The sequence below is a fragment of the Desmodus rotundus genome, chromosome 1 (assembly GCF_022682495.2).
Source record: "Desmodus rotundus isolate HL8 chromosome 1, HLdesRot8A.1, whole genome shotgun sequence".
NCBI lineage: Eukaryota > Metazoa > Chordata > Mammalia > Chiroptera > Phyllostomidae > Desmodus > Desmodus rotundus.
The window spans coordinates 209,092,960-209,106,382 of record NC_071387.1 but is presented as its reverse complement, the minus strand read 5'-3'; the positions used below and the strand labels follow the sequence as shown (position 1 = coordinate 209,106,382).

The window sequence follows — 13,423 nt, the reverse complement described above, 5'->3', positions numbered from 1 at the left end:
TTGGGTTAGGACAGGCCATGCAGCCGGGCACACAATGGGACCACACGGAGAGAGAGAGCTGCCTACCCCCGGATGAGCTGGCCAGGAGACCTGAGTCGGACCTGCGCAGGCAAGCTATTCTTAAAGTCTCTTAAATATTAAGAGACCATGAGAGACAACAAACAGTGGCTGCCACAGGAAGCCAAGAAGTTTCAGGGTGATCGGTTACAGGGCAATAGCTGACTGGAACGATCTCCCGACTCCGTTATTGAAGTCCGTCCTCTGGCAAACAGAACGCCTTCTCGCTTTCCCTGAAGGGTTCAGATCCCTAGAGGTAGGGACGTTTTAACTAGAGAACTGACTGTAAGCAGCCGGTGGGAACTAGGGGACAAGGGCACTTTGGTCAAAGACAGTGTTAGAAGAAGGGCCCAAGGGCAGCCTGCAAGGATGCAAACACAGCGCAGGCCCGAGCTCTGCCCTTGAGTCATTTTGAAAGCCAGTTACTATAAAAACGAAGGGTGCGCTAGATATCTTGAGGTTTCATCTAGGCCTAAATTCTAAAGCATCCTAATCTACACAGAGTTTTCAAAAGACAGGCATTTTCAAATGGTAACGAAACAGGTACCCTGATGAATAGAAAGAAGGAGACACAAAATAAATATGAAGCACCACTTCACAACCACCAAACTATAAAAAGTGTTTAAAAGCTGCAAAAAGTAAATTAAAACCTAATGTTGGAGAAATTGGTAAATCCACATATTACTGATGACTACACCGTTCAATATGCTCCAGGAACTAAAAAAGCACCCAATATCTTTGACCCAGTAATGCCTCTTCTGGAAATCATCCAAAAGGAAAAGAAAAGAAAAGCCTTCTTGTACGGTGATATTTATAACCACCTTATTTACAGTAGGGGGAAAAGACCCAGAGGAAACGACCTAAACATCCAACAATGACACAATAGCCACCGCAACGCAGCAGGAGGCGTTAGTGCAAAGTCGCAAACCCGAAGCTCCTGTGGGAAAGCGGACACGAAAGACAGCAAGTGCAAACAAGCAAACCACTTACGCCCACGTAAATGGTGAGTGCATCTGTGAAAAACTACACTCTCGCATCGGCATAGCAAAGAAAAGGGATACAAACATTTCTTCAGTTATGACATTTAGCACGTGTCCTTTTTTCTATAGAACATTAAAATATTCTGCTTTGTCAAGGAAAGGTTCTATAAACTGAAATTATTAAGGAAGTTTAGTGTTTTTATAGGGTAGGATTCAAATCTGAATTCTAATTTATGTTTATTTTAACATATTTTTCAGCACTTGTTTTCTGGGCCCGAACTACGGGCCAGGTCCTGGAGTAGCAGATGAGCGCGGAGAGCATTGGGTCGGAGCGACACCACAGATGAATCCCGGCGCCACTCCATGAGAACAGGAAAGGGCTCGGAACGGGCAAGGGGGAAACAGGTCTGCACTGCCCTAGCCCTTCCATTCGCCTGGTCAGCTGTCCATCACGAGCTCACAGTTAGACATTTCAAGGCGAGGGAGAAACTTTTCAAAAGCACACGCCCACTGGAAGGAAGTAGGGCTACCTGCAGCTTGGCGATCATGTGCGGAGTGTGCCTTTGAGCGGTGGCCTGGGAGCCGTCACATGTGTCCCCGGCAGTCACCATTCAGTCAACAAGGCGCCTCAGGCACAAGCTAGGGAGACCTGGGCCCTGTCTTATCTGAGTCTGCTGTCGGGAGGAGTTAGAGCCCAGGACACAGGCGGCTGACACCCAAGGGGACAAGAGCCACCAAAGGGTCCATGAGAGCAGGTCACCTAAACTGGGTCCAGAGGGACCCCCAGTTCCTTCCCCCCGGCGAGGACAGAGAAAAAGGGTGTCGGTGACCGTGACCTGGGAAGAGGGCTCTCACCGGGAGAGACCACGCAGGCAGCGTGGTCTTGGACTTCCCAGCACCTAGAACCGTGAGAAGTCAATCTCTGTGTTTATACGCCACCCAGTTATGGTAATTTGTTGTAACAGTCCAAATGGACTAAAACACTATAACATCTGCATGAATTACTTCTTTAATCACCTTTTCATCAGGCTGTGTATTCCAGTTTTGCACAGAAAGGAAACCCACAAAGATCACGTACAAGGATCCCAATTTCCAGGGCTGAGTTTTAATATCATCGCCCCTAGGGGATAACATTAGTAAAGACACAGAACACTGTGTCAATTATTCTGAAATTCCATGCACTAGCACTCAGAATAGGGCTCTGAAGAGGTTGTTTGATCCAGAAGGTTCCGTGTCCGAATTCTAACAAGTGTTCCGGAAGCTACATGGATGCGGACCTGAGGGGACTGTAAACAGTTGGGGACAGATTATCTGAATGAGCCGCCCAGAAGCCAGCCTGCGTCAGCCTGCTTTCCCACACGGTATCCATGGAAATGGGGTCGCGCCTGCACAAAGACAAAGGCCACCTTCGAGTGAATCAGGGGATGACAGCCACAGACATCCAAGGCACCCGCGGGCGCAGTGGCTCTGCTCTGCCCTTCAAAGCCCAACGCAGAGTGATCCCTCAACGGACAACACAGTGCCCGTCACTCTGCTCTCTCCGCTGGCCGGTGCCAACACCGACCTCCTTTCACAGGGGAAGCCTTGCAGCGGCCGGGGCTGACGTGCGGCTTCTGCAGGGAAAGCTGTCTGGAGTCGGCCATGGCACAGGACCTTCCACTGGCCAAACCGCACAGGTTCTACGAGCTGTTGGCCAGCGGAACAGACGACTCTCTCCAAGGAAGGAAAACGCACCTGAAACTTATTCCCAGCCCCAGTCGTCCATGGGCCTGAAAATATGAGTGAACTACGCGTTCGAGTGTGTGCTGGTTAGTAAACGCCGTTCACACGTGCAGGAGTCGGCGGGCGTGGAGTGGACACCACGCTTGAGTACAAGCTCTTTGCACTCACTAGAACTTTAACAAAGCGATGGATAGATGTTCATTTCTCTTCTAATTTATGTGATTAATGAGAACGTTTGAAAACATTTCAAAACACCACAGAGTTACACACAGAATACACGGCTTTCCTATTTTACTACCGGGAACTTTCGGAGCCCACGCTAATTCTCTGTGCCGCGTGAGACGATGATTTCTAAACAGATTATTCTGAGGATCTTTAGGATACCGGGCAGAAGTAAAGAATCCAAAGCTGAACTGGAGAAACGTATTAAGTGCACAGCTCTAGACCGTTTTGTTGGAGGGAAATCTGATTAAAGCACGGACAGGAACTGCACCGTGGGGCCGGGATACCGCTACAGGTCACACACCCCACCCCGCACCGAGCTCCTGCATCACAGCCACGCCGGGCGGTGAGTGCGTTCAGAAGCACACACAACGGTGTGTGGTGCCTCCTCACGGGAGAGTGGGAGGTGCCCGGCCTCTCTCTGGGCCTGTCCCCCTCCCCGGCCTGGGCCAACCTGGCCTGCCGGCCTCCCTGCGGGCCTCTCTGTTTCACAGCCTGGCCCTCCCCTGCCTCCCATCAGAGGCTCTGCTGCAGCTTCTCTTCTGTTGCCCGAGCTGGTGCCGTGGACCGTCAGCTCCCCTCTCCTTCCCGGGTCAGGCCCTTTCTGCGGAGCCCAGCGCTCCTCCTGGCTGCCCCCCACCCTGTCCCTGCGGGTTCGGGCCGGCCGTGCCCACAGGCCTCAGCGGAGCTCCCAAACGTTACTAGTGTGTCGTGCGCGACCATAAGTGATAGTGAAGAAAATCTCATTATGGTTGTTTGTATGCAAGTCTCTCCCGTGTGTGTCTGTCCCAGGCAGCGGCTCCCATCTTGTCCCTAGAGCCACTCTCGTCATTTGCCCCCAACTGCGCTGACCCCCAACATTCCCCCCTGCCCATCCCCCACAGCCTGCTGCCCTCTGGGTTCCATGTTGTCACTCCTCGCCATGGTGGTCCCCTGGCTTGTTGTGTGTGACGAAGTGGAGCCTACTGGCCACGCTCCCTTCTCACACCAGTCCCGTGCGCCCCTCTCCCCGGTCTCCTTCCCACTGCCCTGGCTGCTCCTCCTCTCTGCACTGCCCTGGGGCTCCTTCTTCCAGTTCTGGTCAAGGCGTCCTCTCCTCTCTCTGCGCCCGACTCACCCACGCCATGTCTGTGCTTTTACCCCCTGGACGCCTCACCCTCTCCGTGTATACACATCACCATCCACTAGCGACACGCATATACCTGGCTGTCTCGCATGGAACTCGTCTGTCATCTTTCCCACCCAACCCTCCTTCCTTCGGCACCACCCGTCTCCGTAAATGTCACCCACTGAGTCGTCCACTTCCAACACCTTCAGTCCTATCTCCTCCCTCTCGCTGCCACCAGGGCATATCAAGCACCAAATCCTGGCCATTCTCCCTTAACACCTTTCAAGTCCGTCCCCTGCTGTCTTTCCCCGTGGCCATTACCTGCACGCTGGTCGCCATCACCCCTCAATGGGTGCACTCCACCAAAACCAAAACAGGAACCCACTCTTCTCTAAGTGGCCTTCGTGCCTTCGGTGTGGCCTCTCCATCCACCCTCCCTGCTGCCAGAGGGGCCTGCCTGAGGAGCCGATCTGATCGAGTCCCTTCAGGACCTTGCCGCCATCCTCGGGATAAAGCCAGGCTCCTTAGCATGGTTCGCAGGCCCGTCGAGGGGGCGCCTGCTCACCTCTCAGCCTTCACCCCCCGTGAACACCTTGAGCCATGTGTCCTGGGCAGAAGGACCTTCTCCTTCCCTAGGCAAGCGTCTAAAACCCCTGGCCAAGGGATGGGACACATGCGTACTGCTTGTGGTCATGGGGCTCGGTATCTGACAGCACCGTACCACCCCTGCCAGCCCTGGTCAAAGGGGGCGCCGAGCCCTGTGACCCCTGAGGTCCTCCGCAGCAGGTGGGAAATGTAACGATTCTTTCTCGACCCCGTGAAGGCCTCTCTGGACGCTTCACACTCAAATGCATCCCAGTGATTTTCTCCATCCTCCGAACTCGACGTTTAGTTTCGAACCACTCATTGGTAATTAATTACAGGTGACCCTGTGACATCTATTCTGATATGGAAACTCTTCGTATATCTCTATGTTATAGGCATAAACAATACAACATAATAAAAACAACCTAAAATTTAAATTAGATGGAAGTTTTTTAAGACACCATGAGATAAGATGGCTGTAAATTTCAAGAATTCCAAAAATGGAAAAACTGTCAAAGACCCGCATTCTTTCTATCTTCCCCCAGGGACAGCGGGCTGGCTTTACCCTCAGGCCAGCTGACACCAAAGCTGCGGGATGACTGTAGCTTCCTGTCTGGATCTGACAGTGTGCTTCTTAAAAGCACCTCTCTTTGCAATGTTTAAGTTTTCCCCGAAGTCCCGGAGCGATCCCCCTTCACATCTTATGGGCCCAAACCGTTCGTTAGGTGCCTGTGTCTAAATGAGACCCTGTGAGAGGTACAGGACCACCAGGACTGCCTCGTCCAATCACTGGGCAGTGGTCCCTGATCTCCGAGCTGAGGGGGCAGGGTTAACCCACAACCGGACTCTGCCTTTAAGGAGGATGGTGGGATGCGGTGCTGGTCAGGACCCGACCAGGGCTGAGCCGATGCCCTTCCCTCACGTCTGCACTTGTTCTCCGGGGGGCCGAAGCCTCTCCGACCAGGTTCCAAGTCGCCTTCGGCTCCACACTGGGCGAGCACGCTGCCTGCCACAAAGCTGTCGCTGCGTTAAAATCCGCTCGGACCCCGGGTTTTGGAACTCACGGTGGCCAGGTCAGCAGAGCGCTGCGGAACTTCTGCAGGACTCCCTTCCGCTCGCAGCACCTAGAGCTGTCTCGGGCTCTGTGGTGGCACATTCTTCTCCCCGGAGAGCTGCTCTTCCGTGCGCTCCTTACGTAAGTCACTAGTCACCATAACAGATGAAACAAACAGACAGACCACAAAACCCCCAACGCCTTTGATGCGACGATCGCAGTGCTTCTTCCTCCTCGATGCTGAACCTTTCAGCAGTGTCTCCAGCAGGGCTGCCGTTCAGGACGCAGCTGGGGACTCGAGTGGTAACATCTACCTGACGTCAGGATGACACTTTGTACCAAATATTTTTTGAAAATCTTTTCTTTTTTTATTATTTTTTATTGATTTGAGAGACAGAAAGAGAGAGACACTGATTTGTGGTTCCACTTCATTGGTTGTTTCTTGTATGTGCCCTGGCCAGGGATCAAACCCACAACCTTGGCGTATGGGGACGGCGCTCTCACCAACTGAGCTACCCGGCCAGGGCTGAGAGTCTTTATTTTTGACACGCTGAGGGAATGTGTCTTTATTTTGCAGAATGTCTAAAATTCCATCGTGAGAAGCTCATTTCTTTACAGTAACAGACTTCTCCCTTCGAACCTGCCCACGGCGGTTAGCACAGGGAGACAGCCGCAGGCAGCACCCACTTTGGAGGGAATTCGCGCAGAGTGACACACCCACTGCCTCCTGGTGTTGAAATCTACCTGTCTCGGTGGCCACCTCACAGTGAGGTGGTACAGGCAACACTGGAACTTCAGTCGGTTAGGACTGAGGGGGTGCGGAGCTAATATTTCAGCAATTACTTCCACACCTGGCTGAACATCGGAAACATACGAGTAATTGTTTTTAGGCACTAAATCCTGCACCCCCAGCCATTAATTTAAATCAAACAGAGGCTTGTGAACCAGTGTTTAAGACAGCAAAGCGTAGCGGGGTAGGCAGTGGCAGCTGGGGGGCCATGGGGGAGGGGGTGAGTTTATCAGAGGGTGTCTGGGGTTTGGGGCAGGCCCCAGAAATGAGAGACGGCCTCAGACTTTCCTTTGTGTTATAAAAGGAAAACTTCCCCGATTGATCATTTTGCTTGGGGCTCTTTCTTCTAACACAGGACAACGGTGAGTTGCAAAGCGGTGAGAGAAAAGGGAGAAGGCATCGAGGCAGGGAGGGCAAAGAGAACAGTCTGGAAAATGTGCTAACACTAACTGTGGTACGATCGGGTGTGGTCAGGTCACAGAAGATGTGTGAGGTGTGCACATATGGCCTTGGGGGGGGCTGTGTGTGCACAAGTGTAGGGTGGGTGCCTCTGTGTGTGAGCAGGGCGGGTGTGGCAGAAGAAAGGCTGAACAGGTTTGCTGCAGCCAGATGGCAAAGAGCTTTCTCTGAACCTGCCAAGAAATGTGGACTTTCCCCTACCCAAGACGGGGAGCCACCAAACATGTGAAGCAAGGGGTGACTGGATACAGCCTAGTTTTAGAAAGACAACATTGGACCATGAGGAGACTGGGCCAGAGGAACAGGAGACAAAAACAGAAAAGCCAGTGTAAAAACTACAGTAGTTCAGACACACACACACACACACACACACACAGAGTAGCCCAGGGCCTGACGTGGATGGTACAGCACAGGTTTCTCGGGCTGGGGAGAAGGGACAGAACTTGGAGGCTGGAGATGGGCTGTGAGGCTAAGAACAAGGCAAAGGCCCCTGTTTAGTGTTTGCACGGAAGGCTGCCATCCAACAATAGCAGACAATGGAAGAGCAGGGTTCAGAGGACAGGTGGGACTTCCACGGAGGACATGTTGAGTTTGACACTCTCCTAGAACATCCGGGTGGAGATGCTGGCGGCAGGGGGCAATACCGCTTGGGGAGCCAGCACAGAAGCCTGGTCAGATGCTGGCTTGCACTGTGACTGGCCCGGAGAGAACAGGTGGGATGGAGAGGAAGATCCAGGATGGAACTCGCAAATAGCACCCAGGACTGGGCCACACGCAAGGGCCAGTGGAGGAGACTAAGAAAGAACAGCCAGGAAGGTAAAAGAAAAACAGGGAGGACAGGGGCCGGAGGTGGAGGGTGCTTCAGGAGGAAAGCTCTGCCAAACCACATAGTAAAGGACTTGCTTACCAGGAGAGCAGTAAGAATACTTATAGCCTGAGGGGAAGTGGGGGAGAGGATGGGAAATGGTCTGTGGAGGGTTCCGGAGCCAGCGAGAAGGAAACCTAGAACCCAGAGGACGCATGAGTGACCTCGTGCATTTCACCACGACATTTCCCTCGCCCCTCTGGACCCATTAGTTACTGTGGATTTTCTGGGCCTCTGCGGTCTTTCTCGTCCATCCCCAACCCAACCGGCCGGCTACCATCTCAGCTGCAGGCACCTGGACAGAGGCCAAGGTGAGAACTCTGACACCAAAGTGCGAGGACTGTGTTCCTTGAATACCCGGGGGAGGGGTATGGCAGGTGAACCTGAATCTGGGCTGACAATGACACTTCGGGGCTGTATGTTTCTCCAGTGATTAGCACGTAGGCTGGAGAGAATGCAAGATGTGTAAACACTGACACACATCTGTCATCAACGTTTCAACTTCTGGTATGTATTTAGGTTGCACGGTTGTACACGTGCACGGCTTATAAACAACTACAGGCGTGTGGAGCAGTGGTGAACCCTCACCAGCTCTATACCGATAGGGAAATGCCATTTACGATTTCGGCCGCCACTGACCTAGAGATTTCAGTTATTCGTGCTCATCTCGGGTGTTCAGGGGGCCCCAAATGTTGCTGCTTCCCTAGGAACCCCCGCTGGTGTCACACTAGCAAAGCTTTGCCGTGACCATCCTGGATGAGGAGGAAACCTTGAGGATGCAAAGAGCTGGAGCAGAAGAAGAGACAGCTACACAAAGGTTTTGCTGGTGCCATGTAACCCTCCTCTGCTTGCTTGCTTGCTTGCTTGCAAGGAGGTGTCCTCAGGAAGAACTCCAGGTTAAAACCTCTGTACCTGACTTCAGGCCTTGAAGCAACACATTCCTCCCTTCACTCCCCTGTCAAAGACAAGCCTTGACGACGCCTCGGAGATGAGAAAATGATGTTATGTTTCCATAGCTTCGGTTAATAATGGGTAATTAAAGAGGATGAAAAGCTTGGAATTAAGTGTCTATTAGCGCTCGGGAAGGTTGTCGTGTTGCAGGGCCGGATTTCCCACGTGAAGCCAACTTCACCTGAAACCCCCAGGTTAGGGCTGACGGCCCCTCAAAACACTCCCTGGGAAGGGGTCAGGAGAGAGTGCCTGAGCAGCAGAAGCAGGTTGAACAGGAAATCTGATGGTGCCTGGTTTTGCTGGCGATGGGACTGGGTGGCTCTTTCTCTGTTCTCTCTGGCCTGAGAAATTGCTCCAGGGTCATAGGGATTAGGTTTCTTCTACAGTGAGGAAGAGCCACTGGGTTCCGGCCTCAAGGGGGACAGTTTAGGAAATATTTAGGTTAACTCCTTTGTAAAAACATTTGAAAATCAGAGACCATGTATTTGTTTTGATGGCTGATCAAACTACAAAACAGAAATGTGACTCCCCCTCACCCCCCCACCCCCGCCCAAGTAGAGTAAAATCGTTGAAGTTCACCCTGCGCTCTGCTGAAGGTCTGGGGAAAGCACTCTCCCGGGCGCGGCGACGCAGCGGCCCGCACCCCCAGCCTCATGTCCCAGCGTGGCGAGGCGTGGGCCCCGCTCGCCGCCCTGCAGCTGGAGCCGCCGCAACGGCAGTTCTCCTGTGGTGGCGCCAAGATCAAGAAAGTGGAAAGAACTTTTCCTGGCTCGAGTTTACATTCGTTGAACAGGCGACGTTAGAACAATAAGAGGAAGGCAGGAGGGAAGGAAGAATTCCCCTCTGCCAAGTACCTAAGAGGCGCTTGGTTTTTCTGTCCCCTGTGGCAAGAAACGCCAGTGCTGCGTGCTGAAGAAGTGGGGGCACCAGCACACTCTTGGGGTGAAAAATCAGCATCTGCGGCGCCCGGGTTCCCTCAAAGGCACAGGCCAGGCTCTGCGGGGGAGCAGGCTGCCGCCCAGGAGCAGAGTCCCGGGACCCACAGAACCCTTGGCCCCGGGCCTGGCGCAGCACCTGTCTAAGCCGGGCTGCGGGACTTGCCCCCCGGACACCCACGCACGCCCACTGTCTGTGCACAGGTGTGTACCTGCGCGTGTGCCTAAAATCAGAGCTCGCACTGACTTGACTTTGAAGGGTGCTTAACAGACGGTGAGTCCCTCCTTCGTGGGGACACCAGGCGGGGCAGCATGGATGAGTCTCTCCATCCCGCCTCAGATGGCTGGGAGCCTGGGTCCACGTGGAATCGGAACGGAGACGCGCGCTGCCTGCGCCCGGGTCCCCACGACCTGTCCCTCAGGCTGCCCCTGCGGAGCGCAGCCCTCGCTTACCTTGAATGAACAGCAGCACCAGCCGCCGCGGGGCGGTCCCCGTGCGTCCCAGCCGCATCCTGCGCCTGCCCGGGGCACTGTAACTGCTCGCGGACTGAAGAGGGACCCAAGAACCCTGCCACTCGCCAGAGGCCGTCCAGAGGGCTGGGCTCCCGGCCCGGGAGAGCGCAGGGAAAAGTCTCCGGGCAGCTCCGGGGGCGCCAAGGCCCGCCCCGGCCCGCCCCTGGGCCTTGTGCCCGCCCCGCCCAGCCCCGCCCCGCCACCCAGCCCCGCTGCCCAACCCTTGGGCCGCACCTGAGCCCCACACCCCCGGAAACCGCACCTCCGCTTTGCGCCTAGGTCCCAGCCCAGGGGTCCGGAAACCTTGGGGAAGCGGCCGGTGCGAACTGCACCCTGTCCGGCGCTCTACGGGACAGCCCGGGGAAATGAGACGGGTGACCACCAGCCTGTCCCCACCCTGCTCCTGGCAGCGGGACACCCGCCCGCCGGAGACCCCCGGTCCCCGGGACGACTCTCGCTCGCCCTTCTGCAGCCCTTGGCGGCTCCTGGTGGGGGGTAGGGGCTCGGGGGCTGCGCAGTGTGCGGCTGCCTTGCCTTTCCCAAGTGGGCGGAGAAGCTGACAAAAATAAGCCTGGAACGACCAGGTTAGAAAGAAAACGTGCTCCCAAGCTATGATTATCCTAGGTGACATTTAAGGGAGACCTGCTGCAGGAGCGCGGGTGTGTGTGTGTGTGTGTGTGTGTGTGTGTGTGTGTGACTGAGATCCTCATTTGCTCCTCTCCTCCAACGTAATACAGAGCTGACTGCATTGCTAAGTTTGAGCTACTTACTCCTAGATGCAGGGAGCCGGAGCCCAGGTGGGCACCCCTGAGCGACCCTTCCTCCCGGCCTGCACGACTCCAGGACCGGTTCACTTGCATCGTGCTAGTCTCTTATCTGGAAAGAAAACATTCTAAGACCTCAGGTGGCATTTTTGCTTACCAACCTAAGTGGTAGGATATTCGCTCTTCTTTAAACCTGACTTTTCCTCCAAAGATTCCTCCACAAATTCCCAGCATGTAGCCGAAACTAGAAGTCTTCCAGTAACTACTTTTGTGAAGCGAGCAAGTGTTTTAATGAATTATACTTAAGGAGTTATTATGCAAATCTTTGTGGGGCAGGCACTAAAGCAGGAAGGGGTGCTTAGGGTACTGTCCCTGGAAAACCAAGTGTTTCAAGGTGGAAATAACTTCATTAATTGGTGAAAATCAAATGCTCTCTTTCATGGCCAGGGCTGGAGTCTCAAATTTTTTTTTTTTATTGTTATTCAATTACAGTTGTATGCCTTTTCTCCCCATCCCTCCACCCCACCCCAGCTGAACCCACCTCCCTCCCCCCTCTCCACCCTCCCCCTTGGTTTTGTCCATGTGTCCTTTATAGTAGTTCCTGTAATCCCCTCTACCCACTGTCCCCGCCCCCACCCCCCACCCCCGCCCTGGCTATTGTTAGATTGTTCTTAACTTCAATGACTCTGGTTATATTTTTCACCTTTAACTGGAACATAAGCAATAGAAGGAAAAAGCAAACAAAATATAACCGGAGTCTCAAATTTTTAAAGTCTTAAATTGGTACTGATCAGATATTTCTGCTTCTAATTATGACCATAAACTCTGTACCGTTGAAGCCAAAATGGATAGCCTTCAGTTCTTTCCTGTCTTCTTATCTGACTAACTCTGCTTACTAATCCTGACAAACACCTGCGGGCCTTTTTTCTGACCTGTGGTTGCTACTCACTGGCTTACTAAGACCTCGGCGGCCGCGGAGAGCTCTCTGGTGGCCGCTCACTAACCCCACACCACGCCCAGACTCCTTTCTTGCAGGAAGTCAGCCAGGTTTCAGGGAGCTGAACAGATCTGCCCCTTGGACTCACGGGATGGGAGTGCGAGCTCCGAACAGACTGTGTTTGGGGGCAGGAGAGCTCCTTCTCGTGAGTGGGGAGCCGGAGCTCTGTCTTCGGGTGCTGGAGAGGACAACGCACCCTCTTCTGCTTTTGAGCTCAGAGCTGGACAAGTGCAGGTTTTGCCGGCATGGGGGCAAAAGAAATCAGGACTCAGACTTTTTTCATCGCAGACAAACAGATTATCGACTTCTGCTCCGCATTCATTTTAAGAGTGTGGAGGGTTCCAGAGACCAAAGTTTGAGAAGGCCTGCTTTAAAATCCCTAGTCCCACTGTCCTGCCTCCGTCCCACTGTGCTGGACCCCACGTATTGGGCAGGGAGTAAGAGGATCGAGGGAAGGCTTCGCAAACTCTTTGGTCTCAGGGGCGCTTTACACTCTTAAAATTATTGCGATCTCTTGGGTGAATGTATTTAAAATGCGTTTTATTTATATGCATAGATGTCTGTGGTAGATGGAACATTATTCAGCCACAGAAAGAAGGAAATCCTGCCACTTACGTTGGCATGAATGAACCCGGAGGACATTGTGCTGAGTGAAATACGCCAGACAGAGGAAGACAAGTGCCGCGTGATCTCACTGACGTGTGGAATCTGCAAAAGTCTACTCGTGGTGCGGACCATGGAAGGGTGAAGACTTGGGGCTGGCTAGCAGTGGGGGAGATGCCGAGGTACTGGGCCTAGGGTGTACACTTTCAGCTGTAAGATCTGTAAGTTCTTGGAATCTAATGCACAGTGCGGTGACTATAGCTAATAACACTGTGCTATAAACTTGAAATTTGCAAAGAGAGTAAATCTTAAGTGGTCTCGCCACACACACACACACACACACACACACACAGTAACTACATGAGGTGGTAGATGTGTTCATCAGCTTGACTGTGGTAAACCTTCCACATGTATGTGTGTATCAACCCGTCACTTTGTACGTTTTAAATATGTAAACTTTTTAATCGTCGGTTACAACTCAAAGTGGCTGGAAAAAATATTGAGGATCCCAAAGAACTTTTGTTTATTGCATTATTTCTACTAGTGCTTACCAGATACGAAATTGAAACAGATACATTTTCCAATATTTATGTGTTAATTCCTTAAAGTAACAATAAGGCTATTGCATGTTAACATAAAAGCATGTTTTATGTAAAATAACTTTATTTCCCCAAATAAAAAAATTCATGAGAAGAATTACATCTTTTGCCAATCTTTTAAATGCCTGCCTAGGAATAAACACTTGCATTTTCAGATCTGCTTCTGCATTCGGTCTGTTGTGGTATGTGGTTTCCATGAAATATATGAATTATTCTGAT

The 13,423-nt window shown here is 52.7% G+C and overlaps 1 protein-coding gene across 1 annotated transcript in view; it reads right to left on the bottom strand.

Annotated features, from left to right (window-relative positions):
* The window catches only part of ITGA2 (integrin subunit alpha 2), a 78,015-nt gene extending 67,678 nt beyond the window's left edge, over window positions 1–10,337 (bottom strand). Inside the window, exon 1 of the mRNA XM_045204840.3 lies at window positions 10,182–10,337. Within this exon, the coding sequence (XP_045060775.2) occupies window positions 10,182–10,239 (58 nt within the window). The 5' untranslated portion in view covers window positions 10,240–10,337. The remainder of the gene's footprint in view (window positions 1–10,181) is intronic.
* Between the last annotated feature and the right edge of the window lie 3,086 nt (window positions 10,338–13,423).